The 16,510-nt window shown below is 44.9% G+C and overlaps 2 protein-coding genes across 19 annotated transcripts in view; one reads left to right on the top strand and one right to left on the bottom strand.

Annotated features, from left to right (window-relative positions):
* The window catches only part of ift172 (intraflagellar transport 172), a 516,193-nt gene that overhangs the window by 242,588 nt on the left and 257,095 nt on the right, over positions 1–16,510 (bottom strand). The window lies entirely within an intron of this gene.
* afdna (afadin, adherens junction formation factor a) overlaps positions 1–16,510 on the top strand; it is a 114,436-nt gene that overhangs the window by 59,182 nt on the left and 38,744 nt on the right. For 13 of the 18 annotated variants that reach the window (XM_060041888.1, XM_060041890.1, XM_060041889.1 and 10 more), the window contains 7 exons: positions 2,924–2,993; positions 3,949–4,034; positions 5,087–5,148; positions 9,795–10,000; positions 11,839–11,859; positions 13,367–13,512; positions 16,344–16,438. In XM_060041888.1, the coding sequence (XP_059897871.1) occupies positions 2,924–2,993; positions 3,949–4,034; positions 5,087–5,148; positions 9,795–10,000; positions 11,839–11,859; positions 13,367–13,512; positions 16,344–16,438 (686 nt within the window). The remainder of the gene's footprint in view (positions 1–2,923; positions 2,994–3,948; positions 4,035–5,086; positions 5,149–9,794; positions 10,001–11,838; positions 11,860–13,366; positions 13,513–16,343; positions 16,439–16,510) is intronic. The other 5 variants (XM_060041891.1, XM_060041904.1, XM_060041895.1 and 2 more) reach the window with 1 other exon arrangement.

The following is a 16,510-nucleotide window of genomic DNA, read 5'->3' as shown; positions in this document are numbered from 1 at the left end:
AAAACTTTAGGGAGGGGAGGAGATGAAAGGAGAAGTAAAGGGGCAGGGACAAGAGGTGATTTGAGGTTGTAAAAAAGCCCTCTAATCTGAACGTGGTTTGGGGTGTGGCCTCTCTCTCACACACGAACACACCCACATAGGTACATTTTAGACACATGGTGTTGTTAGTGTGTTGGTGTGAGAGACGGTGACAGATCAGACCGAAAGGGAGAGGAGCTGGTATGTAGGCAAGTGGAGCTGTGTGCAGCAGCTGGATCAGCTGAGATGAGAAAAGGAGCGGACCTAGCCTAGCATTTGAAGTGCTACCAGCAGCCACAATCTCAGTTTGCAATCAGAAGCTCCAGGATTTCTGGATTCCTGAAATCTCTGGGAAGTAAAAATAGAGTGTATGGGAAACGGAGAGCAGAAGAGGGAGCGCTGCCTAGCAAGCAGTAGTATGATGAAATAGCACAGTCCTAATCCAGGGATAATTCTAACATATCAACATATAACATAAGAGAAGATTCAAAGATTCAAAGTATGTTGCCATACTAGAAAATTGTCTTTTGACTGAAGGCGTGTGTGTGTGTGTGTGTGTGTGTGTGTGTGTGTGTGTGTGTGTGTGTGTGTGTGTGTGTGTGTGTGTGTGTGTGTGTGTGTGTGTGTGTGTGTGTGTGTGTGTGTGTGTGTGTGTGTGTGTGTGTGTGTGTGTGTGTGTTCTTTGAGGAATGAGTGTTCTGTGTGTGTATAGCTATGGGGGATGAATGATTTTTTGTAGATAGCTTTCCTGTCCAAAGGCATTCTGAATCTTCTGCCAGAAGGAAGTAGATCAAAACAAGGATGGAGTGGGTGGGAGGGATCTAAGAGGATGGAGTTGGTCTTCCTTCCCACTGCCTGGATATACAGATCCTCCAGCGCTTTCTGGTGTATTCCTATTAGCTTGCTTAGTTAATCTATTAAGTCTGCTTTTGCTTGCGTTTGTGAGGAAGCCGTACCAGGATGTAATGTTGCAAGTGATGATGGATTCCACCAGAGATTGGTAGGCAGTTGACAAAATGTCTTTACTGACATTGAAGGTGTCTAGTTTCCTCAGGAGATACATACGTTGTTGTCCCTTCTTGTAAACCCCATCTGCATGCTGGCTAAAGGACAGACGTTGGTCGATCTCTGTGCCAAGGTATTTGAACTTCACCACCTGTTCAACCACTTGTCCTTCCAGGGTCAAAGGTGAGGAAAGTGGATGTGGGGTGTTAGATGCCCTCCTCCTATGGCAACACAGTTCTTTGGTTTTGCTGATGTTCAACTGCAGTGAGCTTTCTTTGAACCACAGGGCCATTTCAGTGATATATTGGGTGTACTTGGACAGGGTGCTTTGATCTGTCAGTTTGGCCACCAAGGCCAGATCATCTGCATATTTAAATAGCTTGAATCCACTGATGTTGCATGTGATCTCATTGGTGTATATTGAGAACAAGATGGGAGACAAGACACAACCCTGTGGGACTCCAGTGTTAAGGATGATGTTGGACGATGTTACACCCTGGACCTTTACATGCTGGGGTCTGTCCTTTAAAAACTCCTTGTTCAGACGGAGAATGTAGAAATAATGGATCATGGCAGTGTGGGACACCTATGGACGGATATAAAGATAAATATAGCTACTGTAAGACGGGTATGGTGGTGGCCTAATGAACACATGATGGTAAACATGTGATGACAGGCCATGTCTCACAAAATGGGTGGTTGAGGTCTGATTTGAACCAACGACCCCATGGAGTCCGACGCAACACCACTACACTACATGGACCTGTAGACTTCCAAGGGCAGATTAGAGTCTATTTAGAAAAAGAAATCTTCCGCAGGAGGAGGTATGGTATGGTAGGCATTGGTATGCCTTAAAAACTGGTTTAACGGAAGTTAAATTATCAAAACAATCACCAACCATGTTTCTAGAGCATACTGTGTCAAAATCCACTCTCAAACGTACGTTTGCGAAATTACGTGTGTCGCAGTTCAGTTTTTTCTTTTTTTAGATATAGTCCTTAAATTCGGCATGGGTATAGTATTGAATATCTTCTTGATAGCCACATTCGACAGCTGAGCCTGCATCTTTTGACGTAATGTGAGAGCTGTTTACATGTTCATGTATTTCACTTTAAAATGTTTATCTCTGCAATCTTTCGCCTTTCCTTCTTTCTTTGAATTTCACACCATATAGTCCCACATTCACCTATTACATGTGTGCAGGATTTGCAGCTTTGACCAGTTCCGGCACCAAATCTGTTGGTGTGTGGGAGTAGGGTCAAGTTGTAGCCATTGCCATAAGTCCAAATGGTCTGACCGTATGGGTTGCGATTTGAAAATTGTTGATCATGACAAAATGATACATAATAAGTTTTAGGAATATTGCACATTCCTGGTGTTTATGGCAGCCTGTTGAAATGCTGAACTTCTAACCCCAACCCATTTTTATAACTTTAAAGACCCAAAAGGTCAAGTTAAAAATAATAGTAATACTAACGAAAACAATAGGGTTCCTATGTCATTCGTGTTGACCCGTTCAATACTTATTTTCCAGACAGTTGTCTGTTAATGGTTCAATACAAATGTCCATGACAAAATTGGGTTTAAGTCCCTCTGGGCACCAATGCCTGTCTTGGGGTACAATTTAAACTTAAATAAAATGTATTAATTAGATTCTTTCAGCTTTTCCAACTGTCGTCAGCGTTAATGCCAGAGCCTGTCTGGTGTTATGGGAGTGGTTACATCTGTCGGTAATAATGATAATCAATGATTAGCGTAAACTAACCTGCCTTGAGGCCATGCTACAAGGTGTGTGTGTATGTGTGTATAAAAATAAATACATGAATGTAAGCCTGCTGGGAAGATAGTCTGAGCTGTTTTTCATTTCCTCTGGCTCAAGCTTTTCCCTACTGTTTCACAGGAGTGTACCAGAAACTACGTTCGATCTCCACGGCGATGTCCACAGTGGTGCTGCTTTGTCTACCAGCAAGGTAGAACACATTATCACAAAAAATGTGTCATTCCATTAAAGCTGCACTATGTGTGTTTTCCAGTGGGTAGCCTCTAGTGGTTGAGTTGTAGCTACAGTTATAGCCATTTATTACACGGTTCTTTTCAACGTTCCGTTCACTTGCATGGGCACTTCACAACTTCCGGCGGTGAATTATTTTTTAATAATTCATTGGTAACGGATGAATAATGACCGCTGTCAAGGTAAACAAAATGACTTTTTGCCTTTGGTATCACTCCGCACGTAGTCCGGTAACTTGTCAATGTAATAAGCGGGATATGTATCAACCCAAGCGCTGTCGGTTGCTAAGCGACGACGTCAACGTCTTGGGCGGACTATTTCTCTGCTGATCAACACTATGAATGCTGGTAACAAATACATTGTAAATAAATTGTTTCGTTTTGGGAAGTAGCCGTGTAATAAGCGGGATAATGTATAGAACTTTGCCGGTCATTATCGTAAAATAAGCCCCTTCATGGCGAAGCAAGACACCTCCGCTGCGCGTCGGTGTCCTGTTCGCCCTGTCGGGGCTTATTTTGTCGATAATGACCGGCGTTCTATACATTATCCCTTACTTATTACACGGCTCTTCTCAATGCTGTAGAACGCTCCGTTCACTTGCATGCGCCTTCCCGACTTCCGGCGGTCAATTGTTTTTGATAATTTAGCGTTGCTAAGTATATAATGACCGCTGTCAAGGAAAGTGTTTATTTTGTGTTTTAATCGATTTGACCGTTTTAGAATTGAAAGAATCAGCTTAAGGCCCTTGTAACTACATCCGTATTGTGAGCATGGTGGTGCAGTGCCACAATGTAATGATGGCACTACTTATAGTGGGTTTTATGTCTGTGATGACACTTGAGTTGGTTTGGTGAAGTCAGTGTAGTCAGAGTGGTCAGTCTGTATATTGAATGTATTGTGTGATGCGTGTGCAGAGCTCCGGTAGGCTGGAGCTGGAGAGGACAAACTGCAGCGAGCGGGGCATGGTGAAGCCCACGATAAGGGAACAGCAGGACAGCAGGTACCACATCCATTCAGCATTCAGAGCAAGTGATCCAGTCCTTACAGCACAAAAAAGAGAAAATATATCACACTCTCAAGCAACAAAACCTTTATATTCACCCTAAGACTTGCTGTATAACCTGACATCACAGTAACATGGGCACAAATGTATGACGCACACGTACGGTTTCTCTTTTTTTTTTCTCTCCATCTCGAGAGTGACTACTGGTATTCCTATATATTTGCCTTTTGCTGCTCCTCATTGCAAGTCCATCGCACACAGACCCACTAAGGCGTATGGCCGGTGGCTGTGACACTGTAGTGCTGACCCTTAACCCAGACCTGGGACACCACAAGCTGCCATGCTGCCGCCCCAACACACACAGGAAACTACCAAGCTGTTCTCTGCTCTCCCTTTACACACTGAACCATCACACACTCCACTGCTGTCGCAACACACAGGAAACTACCAAGCTGTCCTCTGCTCTCCCTTTACACACTGAACCATCACACAGTCCTCTGCTCTCCCTTTACACACTGAACCATCACACAGTCCTCTGCTGTCCAACACACTGAACCATCACACAGTCCTCTGCTGTCCAACACACTGAACCATCACACAGTCCTCTGCTGTCCAACACACTGAACCATCACACAGTCCTCTGCTGTCCAACACACTGAACCATCACACAGTCCTCTGCTGTCCAACACACTGAACCATCACACAGTCCTCTGCTGTCCAACACACTGAACCATCACACAGTCCTCTGCTGTCCAACACACTGAACCATCACACAGTCCTACTGTAAGACGGGTATGGTGGTGGCCTATTGAACACATGATGGTAAACATGTGATGACAGGCCATGTCTCACAGAATGGGTGGTTGAGGTCTGATTTGAACCAACAACCCCATGGAGTCCGACGCAACACCACTACACTACATGGACCTGTAGACTTCCAAGGGCAGATTAGAGTCTATTTAGAAAAAGAAATCTTCCGTAGGAGGAGGTATGGTATGGTAGGCATTGGTATGCTCCTTACCGTCTGTGGTCTCTCTGTGTCCCTGCAGGTCCCAGGACAGCCTAACCCCGGAGGTAATGCTGCCAGCCAGCATTGAGTTCAGGGACAACTGTGAGTAGTGAGAACACAGCCTCATCCTTTTTGTTCTGTCTCTAACCACGTAAAGAAATGGGCATCTTCCAACTTCCATCTTTATTCAATTGATACCCTGCTTATTCACCCTTAGTTGGAACTGACGGATTTAACCTAGAGCTGTCAAACTAATTAAAAAAAGATTTATCGCATGATAGTCCTGTAATTAATTGCTTGCAAAAGCCTCCAAATGAAGATATTTAAATTCTATAGACTGACACAATAGACACAGTTAAAGGACTGGCAGAGGGATGTTCTAGTCACCTCTCTGCGATTTAGACAAGGCTAACATCTCTCCAATGCGGGGTTATACATGTTTATGTGGTAAACAACAACAAATTTAGGGACAGACACGGCCCTCTGGAGCAGACATTATAGTTGCCGTGGTGTCATTTATGAAGATCTAGATGGGCAGTTTGCGCGCTCCGTGTGTAGCTTCATAATTTCACAGGTGGGTCACACACGCGACGATACATCGTTTGAACCGTGCGCAACCTGCATGGGAAGCCGAATGGCAATGACGCAGCCCACCAGCATAAAGGAAATCCCTTCCAAACCCGTTGGCCATTTACCAACAAGAGAGAAAGAGATTCAATACTGTTCCAAACTGGTAGATCCAACGTACACTCGAGACACATTCACACATTAGGCACAGGATGAGTAAGTGCGTTGCATTGCCTTAAAACTAAAATAACACATTGAGGTTTCCAGAGTAAACACCAACTTGAACATGTTAAAGGTCCCATGACATGAAAATCTCACTTTATGAGGTTTTCTAACATAAATATGAGTTCCCCTAGCCTGCCTATGGTCCCCCAGTGGCTAAAACTTGCGTTTGGTGTAAAACGAGCACTAGCTGTTCTGCTCGCCTTTGAAAAAAACGGAGGCTCAAGTGCGCTGATTTGGAATGTCTGTATTTAGGACGTCACCAAGAATCTCAGCTCCTCCCCTTACTCTGCCTGGCCCGCCCAGAGAAGTTGGCCCGCCAATGAGACTCGACCGTGCGAGCGCCACATGTGTGTGTGTGAATACACACACTGTAACGCAAGTGTTTCTTGTCGGTTCTTTGACGTGTCTTGTATTTGCACAACGAGACTGTTGTGGGGGTTATCTGAGCCATGGTTGAGAAGGAATTGGGGGGAAAGGAACTTTGGCTTTGACTCGCTGAAGTACATGAACTGCGACATGCCGCCGGTTGCTGCGAGGCACCATCGCCCGGCAGCGGGTAGCCGGCAGCGTTGATGTGAAAGTGGAAGAACCAGAGACGTCGCAGAACCCGACAAAGTCGTTTGTGATTCATAATATCATCTGGACTCTGGAGGCACACACAGCTTTTGGCTGTGATAATATGTATTATATGATATAGATATCTATGTATTATATGATATTATTTAGATATAGAGCTCCAGGACTGTAACGCAAGTGTTGTACACTTCCTTGTTATTTGGATAACCGTTCTGCTTTTGGTGTTATGGCGCATAACACGTCGGACTCTCGTCTCTGGTATTTCTACAACGAGACTCGTATTGGGGGTTATCTCAGCCAAGGTTGAGAATGAATTGGGGGGAAGGAACTTTGGCTTTGACTCCCTCAAGAACATGAACCACAACAAGGAGGAGAAAGGGATCGTTGCCGGGCAGCGCTTAGCAGAGGTGGGACCAAGTCATTGTTTTGCAAGTCACAAGTTAGTCTCAAGTCTTTGCCGTCAAGTCCCGAGTCAAGTCCCGAGTCAAGACAGGCAAGTCCCGAGTCAAGTCACAAGTCAAGGCCGACAAGTCTCAAGTCGAGTCCCAAGTCCTACCGTTTGAGTTTCGAGTCCTTTCAACAACAGAGAAATAATATTTAAGATTTGTATTTATTAAGCCTTTTTTTGGAAGAACATTGTTCAAACACTCATTTCAAAAGTGTAAGCTTAACCTTTTCAAGCATGTCACCACTTTATAAAAGATATCCTCACTCTCAAAAATTAAATAAAATAAAATAATCGACATGTAATAGTAGCGTGTGCAGTGACGTTGAAAGGACTTTCTGTTGCTGGTGGCTTGCTGGTGCTGGTGGCTTGCTAAGCTGCGTTGAACACAATGGAACCTAAGCAATGGAACATAAGCAAAGGAACCTAAGCAATGGAACCTAAACAATGGAATGTCGTGGAGATGAGTTCCACGTAAGCAGCGCTTTGCAAATCTACAGTAGCCGCGTTTACATGGCACATCTGATCCACATAGATTTCTATGTTGCGGCATAGATCTGTTCCTAAAATGTGTTCCGAATGTACTGTATACATGGCAGTAACAAAAGTGTCCGTTATGTCTCTCGCGCACACCTGACACATCTCTGGACCGGCGGCGACATAATGGATGTCTTATCACTATCGGGGATTTTAAATTGGATTTTAATGAAAGCACAGCAGGAGAGAGCTTTTCTCTGCCTGCTCCTTCAATTAAGAAGGAGCAGGACAGCGCAGCAACGTCAATTTCTCGTCAGATCTTTATATTTACCCTAAGCTCCGCCGCAAACAAGAGGAATTTGGATGCGAGTCCGCAGCCAAGACTGGAGGGAGAGTGGTCTTACGGGAATTTAGTGACCAGGAATCCTCGAAGGTCCAATTGCGCACTACTGCAGATGCCATCTCTCTAAGTTAAGAAGTATTTTAACGTTCAGCCTGCAAAAGTACTAGTAGTAGCCTACTCATTTACAGTTATTTCGGACGCGCGCGGACACGTCAATAATAAACACCCATGTCCCGTCGCTAAGCAACCGGACACGCTTACCGGACTACTTTTACGGAGTGATAACAAAGACGTGAATCAGGCAATAAATCCACTTTTCCACTTCTGGCGCGCGGGTGTGTGTGTCATGTATGTATCATATAGAAACAACGTGGATCTAATTTGATTGGATGTCGTGCCGCACACAGGTCACGTGCAAAGGGAGATAGAGCGGTCAGTGTCGTGTAAACATACATTTTAATCTTTAGGTTCGAGGAAAGTAGCAAGTCTTTTCAAGTCAAAAGGGTCAAGTCCAAGTGAAGTCACAAGTCACTGATGTTAAAGTCCAAGTCGAGTTGCAAGTCTTTTTAGATTTAGTCAAGTCGAGTCTAAAGTCATCAAATTCATGACTCGAGTCTGACTCGAGTCCAAGTCATGTGACTCGAGTCCACAACTCTGGCGCTTAGGCACCTCCGCCTCCAGCGGTGGTCCCTCAGCGGGGCTCAAGCGGGAGACATTCGCCGCCAACAATCCCTTTCTCCTCCATGTCGTGGTTCATGTTCTTGAGGGAGTCAAAGCCAAAGTTCCTTTCCCCCAATTCCTTCTCAACCATGGCTCAGATGACCCCCACAACAGTCTTGTTGTGGAAATACAAGACACGTCAAAGAACCGACAAGAAACACTTGCGTTACAGTGTCTACTTCACATTGATGTGGACGTGGAAGAACCAGGAACGTCGGAGAACCCAACGCGGTCGTTTGAGATTCATAATATCGGCTCACACAGCTTTTGGCCGTGATAATATATATTATGTGATATAGTTATCTGTGTAGGCTATATGATAATATTTAGATATAGAGCTCCAGGACTCCCGTGTGTTCTAGAATATTTACAGAACATGGCTAAAGACTGTGTGCGCCTCGTCATTGCGAGACATCCACTGTAAACAGAGCGCATGGTACCGTGGTTGCAAGCTGCTCAGGGCCACATCCCCACCCTCCTCCTTGACCCGCCTCACTCCTCCTCATTTGCATTATAGCTACAGACACCAAAACAGCGCATTTGGGGGAAGCTCAATGTGCGACTGGCTCGGAGTGGCTGTAACTCTGCACCACGGCTGAATTTCGTCTTTGAATACTGTGTTAGTTGCCCACTAATGCCTATATTAAAGAATACATAAAATAGCATGTCATGGGACCTTTAAGGTCCACAGCCCTGATCTTATTATATGCATGAACATGGTTCTCCCCAGGATGTTTTTACATGTTTTCGCAGGCACTCCCACAGTCTAGTAGAATAGTGTGTATTTGTCTTTTTTGGTGGCTCTTGAATATCACTAGTGCTACTATTGCACAATGCATAATCTTTTTTGTTGTATGATCAGTTATGGTCAAAGCTGTATGTCTTAGTTGGAACCAAAGTGGGTGGTATTTTCAATGAGAGTACTCACATCGGCACCTGGGCCCTGGGCCCGGCTGCCTTATGATGTTACATCGTGGCACTGAACTGTTTTTAAGTAAATCGATGCCAGGAAAGTATTGAGCGACAATCTGCCCCAAGCCGACGCGCGGACGCTCACGAAGGGGGCATTGAGGGCAATGTGGTGTAGTGGCACAAAGAGGATTATTGTGTTTTGCATCTTGTATATTGACAGATCATTGTGCCCTTTACCCCAGTATATTTGGGTGTTTTTTTGTTCTAGTCTGCCGTGGGTTGTTTTATTGCCAGCAGATTTGAAATGTCTATTTGAGCTCCACGCTGATGCGCTCCATTCCTACGGTAACGGGGGAGCCTCCTCCGGTGAGCCAGTGTTCACAATGAAGTGTGGCCCTCCATGTTCACGTATGGACACAGACAAAGCCTTCGGGCTGTATAAAACTGGAATACTTATATATTTTCTTTGCCCCGTCCGTCCAGCTGAAGATGCTTTCCTGTCTGCCATCATCAACTACACCAACAGCTCCACGGTGCACTTCAAGCTCTCCCCCACATACGTCCTGTACATGGCCTGCCGCTACGTCCTGGCCCCTCACTACCGGCCCGACTTGTCCCCTTCAGAGAGGTCCCATAAGGTCATAGCCATCGTTAACAAGATGGTGAGCATGATGGAAGGTGTCATTCAGGTGGGTGCAACTTTTTTTACCTATTCTAACTTCAAACTCTCACTTTGTTGTATACTACAGAGGACGCGTCTCATTTAAAGAAATCTCTTAAAGCCTTTTGGTTGGTGACTCTTGTAGTGTGGGGCTGGGCTGGAAGGGGATGTGGACTACAGGGATGGCGGGAAATGTGTGAAGAGATGATTGAAAAGTGCTTGTGAAGGCAAAGCTTCTGTTGGCCCTGCTCATTGTTGTAACACCAAATGTTTGGAGGCATTCCCATGTGTGTGTATGCCTCTATCGGTGCTGATCCAAAGGCTGCTCGCCTACCAAAGCCAAATTAATGGCAAACGGCATTTCTTCCTAGCCATTGGGTTTTAATAGTTGAGCTGGCAGCTAGCTTGTTTCCCTGGCATCTATTAATGGCATGTAGTGGAATCAGGAAACCAAAACCGGATTGATGCGTCCATGTAGCAGCTATGAGCCTGCTTTTGATGATGGACAACAAATAAAAGATACAGTAAGAAAGTCATGAAAAAAAAATAATCTACTTAATTTATTTTCCGGAAGGAATGGAGAAAAGCCTAAGGGAATAGATCAAGGCTCAAACTAATCAACCAGTCCGTAGTAGTAGAAAGGACCAATTCAACTAATCGACCAGTCCGTAGTAGTAGTAAGGACCAATTCAACTAATCGACCAGTCCGTAGTAGTAGAAAGGACCAATTCAACTAATCGACCAGTCCGTAGTAGTAGAAAGGACCAATTCAACTAATCGACCAGTCCGTAGTAGTAGAAAGGACCAATTCAACTAATCGACCAGTCCGTAGTAGTAGAAAGGACCAATTCAACTAATCGACCAGTCCGTATTAGTAGAAAGGACCAATTCAACTAATCGACCAGTCCGTAGTAGTAGAAAGGACCAATTCAACTGATCAACCGACGACAGCTGTCGAAGTGCTACCAGAACATTAAATCATGTTTGAATATCCAAAACAAACAAATTCAGTCATTCTATATTTGGCCTTTCTGATGGTGGCTACCGGTTCCTAAATAGAAGCGTTAACGTGAATTGTTCTCCACGTCTAGCGCCCTGACACATATATTTCATCACTGGGATATTCAGACGGAATGTAACCTGGCCTGCTACCCACAGTCCCAAACTATGCATAGACGTTAAAAAGTGTTATAGAATATTTACAGAACACGGCCAAAGGCTCTGTGCGCCTCGCCATTGCGATACATCCACCGTAAACAGAGCGCATGGTACCCTGGCCTCAAGCTGCTCAGGGCCACACCCCCACCCTCCTCCTTGACCCGCCTCTCTCCTCCTCATTTGCATTAAAGCTACAGACACCGAAACGGCGCGTTCGGGGAAAGCTCGATGTGTGACTGGCCCGTAGTTGCTGTACTTCTGCACCACGGCTGAATTTCGGGAACGTCTTTCAAATACTGTGTTTGGGGCCCACTAATATCTATATTAAAGCATCCATAAAGCATGCCATGGGACCTTTAAAGCCCTTGCAGTTGTCGAGATAATAACAAACTGGGTATGTTATTTTAACTCAGAAATAGGCCCTGTGATGAAGAGGTTAAACCCACCTTTTAATGCACCTTCTTTCCGTTGAGCAGACATGGTTAATGTTCAAATTTAACATATTTATAACCTCAATGTGCACACTAAAGTGAATAAGAAATGCCTTTCAAATGCTTGTAGCTCTATTGATTTGTAAACACATGTGTGTGTGTCCCAGCCGAGTGTCCTTAATTAGTGGTGCTGATGTGTTTTCTCTGTCCGTGTGGACATGTGTTCTACTGTGCCCTCCTCCCTTCTTCCACCTCTTCCTCTTCTCCCTTCATCCAGGAGATTCCTGAAGGGGACCAGGTAGGATAGCAACAACATGCTACTGCTGCTACAACCCTTCTCTCTCTGGCCCTGGCTCTGCCTCTCGCTCTGGCTCTCTGTCTGGCTCTCTCCCTCTTTCTCTGTCTAACTCTTGTGGCTACATTGTTTGCTTTGTTTGACTTCTTGGCCCATTTCTCTGTCTCGCTCTTGCTCTCTCTCACTCTCTCCTTCCCCTTTTTGACGTGTTCTGTTGCTGCTGCTTATTTCCCTCCATTCTAACAGAAACAATAATCCAAGCCAAATAATTCCTCCTCCTACAGCTGAAGCTACATCATTATCATCAACTATCAAACTATTTTATTCAGCTGCCTGGACCTGCCCGGTACTAAAACAACCTAAACCTCCCCATTATTATGTGAAAATGGTTATAAAAGTCAAACCACAGGGACGTTGGGTAATGCATTACTTCTAATGTTTCTTGTTGCCTCAAATGAAAGCCAGGTGTTTGCATGACCCAGCAATGTCTTCAGCCATTGAGATGGAGAGATTTTATTAACTGTTGTGCTGTGATGCACTTGTCCCTGAGGTTAATTGAAATGTTTGGTTCACTGTTTAAACATTGTTTGTGACTCATACTGCGTTTGATCATGACTAAGATGTCTGCAATTCCGTCTTCTTCAAGGATAATTCTATAAAACAAAAAGAAAAGTCATATTTTTGTCTCAATCCCCAGTTCAAGCCTCAATGTAATTTTACGTCATTGTACATAGCCACCCAAATCAAATTGGGTGAGAAGATGTATACACTTTATACAATTGCTTGAATTTAAAATTAGATTTTTAGATTTTTAAATTTGGTATTCTTTAAAAACATTCAACAAACCAATACAGTAGTCTAATATGACACGTTTTCATCTTCGGACATCAGACCTCTGTCCATAAACGAACGCTGTATCAGTCTTTCAATCCTGGCTTCCAAAACATCTACTACTTCCTCTGAATAGCAAGAATGCAGAGGAGGATTCCCCCTCCTTCTCATGGTTTTGCTTTGTTATTTTTGACTGACTATTTTAATTTGCCTGTTTTGTTTAATAGGTCTGTCTTTGACTGCTCTAGCATATTACGGGGGGGGGGGGGGGGGGGGGGTTTGGGTTGGGGGCTGTGCTGGCCGAAACAGTGCCTTGCGACCCAGTATCACATTAACATCAGGGAAAGAGGTGAAATTACATGATAACACTAGACCTTAAATGGGCTTATGCAGATTTAGGCTGCACCAAAAATAGTTGAATAAGATGAGTTTCACCTCTTTATCTAGTCACTGGTCTTCTCCTGTTCTTTAGGATAAGGGATTCTGAAGAGTTTGGTGGGACACCGGTCTATCTTTGAAATTAACTACTGACACTTCTGCCAATCAAAAACAGAAACTAAACCCCCAATCTCTCTAACTTGCCTAATGCTGGCGTCTGTTTCGACCACCTCTTCTCTTAACTGTTCTTCCCAACCCTTCCACATACTTGTGTTTCTCTGGCTGTGATTGGTGGATCCAGAAGCAGAAGAACATCGCGGGGGCCCTGGCGTTCTGGATGGCCAATGCCTCGGAGCTCCTGAATTTCGCCAAGCAGGACAAGGATCTGAGCCGGATCACGCTGGACGGCCAGGACATCCTGGCCCACTTGGTGCAAATGGCCTTCAAGTAAGTAAATACACACGGTTTAAACTTTACAGAACAATCAAAGTCTAACTACGGCTGAAAACATTGACGCTTTTGGGAAAATATCTATAAAAAAAGTATGGAATTTGCTAGAGGCCACTAGTTGGACGTCATGAACGTCCAGGTTATCAACATCCGTCCAGGATTTCCTGAGTAGGAACCACATATCTTAGCCTGTCGGACAAGTTAACTCCGGCACACTTGGTCAGTGCGCATGTGCCAAGCCGCCCGCAGCGTGCGCGTGCAGACACGCGCACGCACGCGCAGACACACGAACGCAGATGCGTTCGTGTGAAAAAAACAATAAAAATAAAACAACTGCGCAACAACTACGCACGCAGTTGTTTTATTTTTCTAATATTTTGTGGGAAGGCTGTTTGAGACTGTAGGCTACTGCTGCCTGTCGGCCACTTGAAGAAATGTTTAATCTCAATGACGTAAAAAATAAATAAAATCTTTAACTCTCACGTCAGGTAGCCAATATACAATCCACAATCTTGCTCTCACTCAATGCTTTGGTTTTTGTGGATGCAACGGAATATAAATAATAAATGATTATGCTTGCTTCATAACGTAAGGAGAAAATTATTATGCTTGCTTAATTTCTTAATGTTATCCAAAATGTTATACTTTATAGCATTATAGGCAATATGTTATTCTATTATGCGTTCAGAATTTCGTTACATTATCGACTGAGGTTTCCACATTATAGCTATGGGTATAATTACAACTAGAGGTTGAGCGAGCGCAATGCGCTCGCTCAACCTCTAATAAACTCTAGTAAAGCTAATGGGACATGATGGCCACTTGGCCCATAGTAGCCATTGACCTGCTCCACTTCCTGTTTTCGCCACTGTGCACCTCCATGGGTGCAGGGACTGTTGACTGCTGATCTATTACTTACGGGACGGTATCCAATCAGGGTATGTGAATGTATAGGGGGTGGTAAGAGGTGGACTGAGGTCTGCTTATACTACCCATCATAGGTATTGTATAGAGATGTGGAAGAAGAGGGCTCATATCGGGTGTCCTGGAATGTCTGGTAACGTAGCTTTAGCTAGCTGCCCGAGACATCGACTGACCTCTTCCCAAAGGGGGGAGGGCGGCGCTTCCTGTAGTATTTATCGTGCCAGTGGTGGCTGGTGGTTTTTAAAGTGAGGGAAGAAGGACTGCGTGCTTGGTTGCCATTGGCCTGCTTGCACCGATAGTGGCCTATTGTGGCATAAGTATGTGTCACTTAAGTTGTTTCAGGGTGTTTTGCTGAACTACAAAATAGCAGGGAGGGATAATTATGTGAATTGATAGAAATACACCAGTGGCAGCATTGGACTTTGAAAGCTGGTGGGCAGCATGTCTTGGACTACAAGGGCAGAAGGAAAGGATGCAAAGCCAATTAGTCAAATCAGGGCTACTCTTGATTTGTAAAAGTAAATAAAAAAATCTGGGCCTATCATTGGGCCTATTTTTGCCCTCAATGACTGAAGCTATTGGTTGTAATTTGGTTATGTTTATTTTCAGCTACAATCGTGTTAAGAAAAATGAAGATGATACCAATAGTATGCCATTTAAAATGCATCATGCTTTGATCATTCACTAACACCCTTTCCGCAATATCAAACGGAACGGTCAGAGTAACAAACAATTAAAAGTGAAACAAGAACATTATCTCACAACTATTAACATGGTCTGCAAGCCTAACATTGTTTGAGGCAAATGTGGATCATGATGGGTGTTTCAGAATGTTGGTCATGGTATTAAGCCAATTAAGATTGAAGGACTTCATTTGTAGGTCAAGTCAACCCTCCTCGCGGGCTCCGTAGCCCGGCCGCGGGCAGCCCGGCCGCGGGCAGCCCGGCCGCGGGCAGCCCGGCCGCGGGCAGCCCGGCCGCGGGCAGCCCGGCCGCGGGCAGCCCGGCCGCGGGCAGCCCGGCCGCGGGCAGCCCGGCCGCGGGCTCCACAGCCCAGATGCGGGCTACGGAAACGTCAATATAAGCGAACAGAGCCGCACTGTACCGCAACGAACAGTAGCGCACTGCTCGGTGGAAACAAGGCATTAGACTGAGCGGGTTCTTTGGTTCTCGTAGCCTGGACTTCAGGAGATAACCCCTCCCTCCGGGCTGCTCCACAGCCAGGACTCCTGCTTATTGGTTCATAGCGCAACCAGGGCTTCAGTCTATTCGTGAATAGACGTAGGTGGGATCCAGATCCCTTAGCTAGTCTCACCCATTCAGAGGAGGACTTTCCTCCTCTCTCCCATTGAACCCCTTGTTATTCACCGGCCGCCAACACTTTCGGGGAAATGAATGGGAGGCAATGGAGGCTGAGGGTGGAACGTCCTCCCTGAAGTAATTGTCAATAGGCGATAGGGGGTGCTAATGTCCCTTTAACCAGGGAAACAAACATAACATATACATTAAAGTAGTCCTATTTAAGGGCATTAATTCATCAATGTAGTCAGAACAATTAAACATTTTTATTCTCAAAAATGTTAAGGAGGATCTTCCTCCCTCTCCTCACCGGTGAAGCCTCCACCAATCGGTATGTGCTGTGGCGAGCCTACCTTCTGTATCCCAGAGTAACAGCAATGGTCAATGGAGCTAACCGGCCAAGTGGAAAACGATGAGGAAATATTAGGCTCAGCACAACTGCTAACGTGCACAAATGTTTTTTGATGTTAAATTAAAGCGTGGTTCCCCCATTGTAGAGTGCATGTATTTTATGAGATGTATCTTGGATCACAAGTGAAAAGATTTTTGTCACGCAATAATAGTATGTGCACATGTCAAAGGTTGTTGTGTGCAATTTCTATCCAGGTATTTGGTGCATTGCCTCCAGGCTGACCTGAACAACTACATGCCAGCCTTTCTAGATGACCCAGAGGAACACAACCCACAGAGACCCAAGATAGGTGTGCACAACAATCATTCTGCATTCTTTCTCTCGCTCGTACTGGCTCACCTATTTTTCTTCTGACAGTCTC

This window comes from Gadus macrocephalus, chromosome 21 (assembly GCF_031168955.1).
Source record: "Gadus macrocephalus chromosome 21, ASM3116895v1".
Lineage (NCBI taxonomy): Eukaryota > Metazoa > Chordata > Actinopteri > Gadiformes > Gadidae > Gadus > Gadus macrocephalus.
This window is presented reverse-complemented; position numbering and strand designations above follow the sequence as displayed.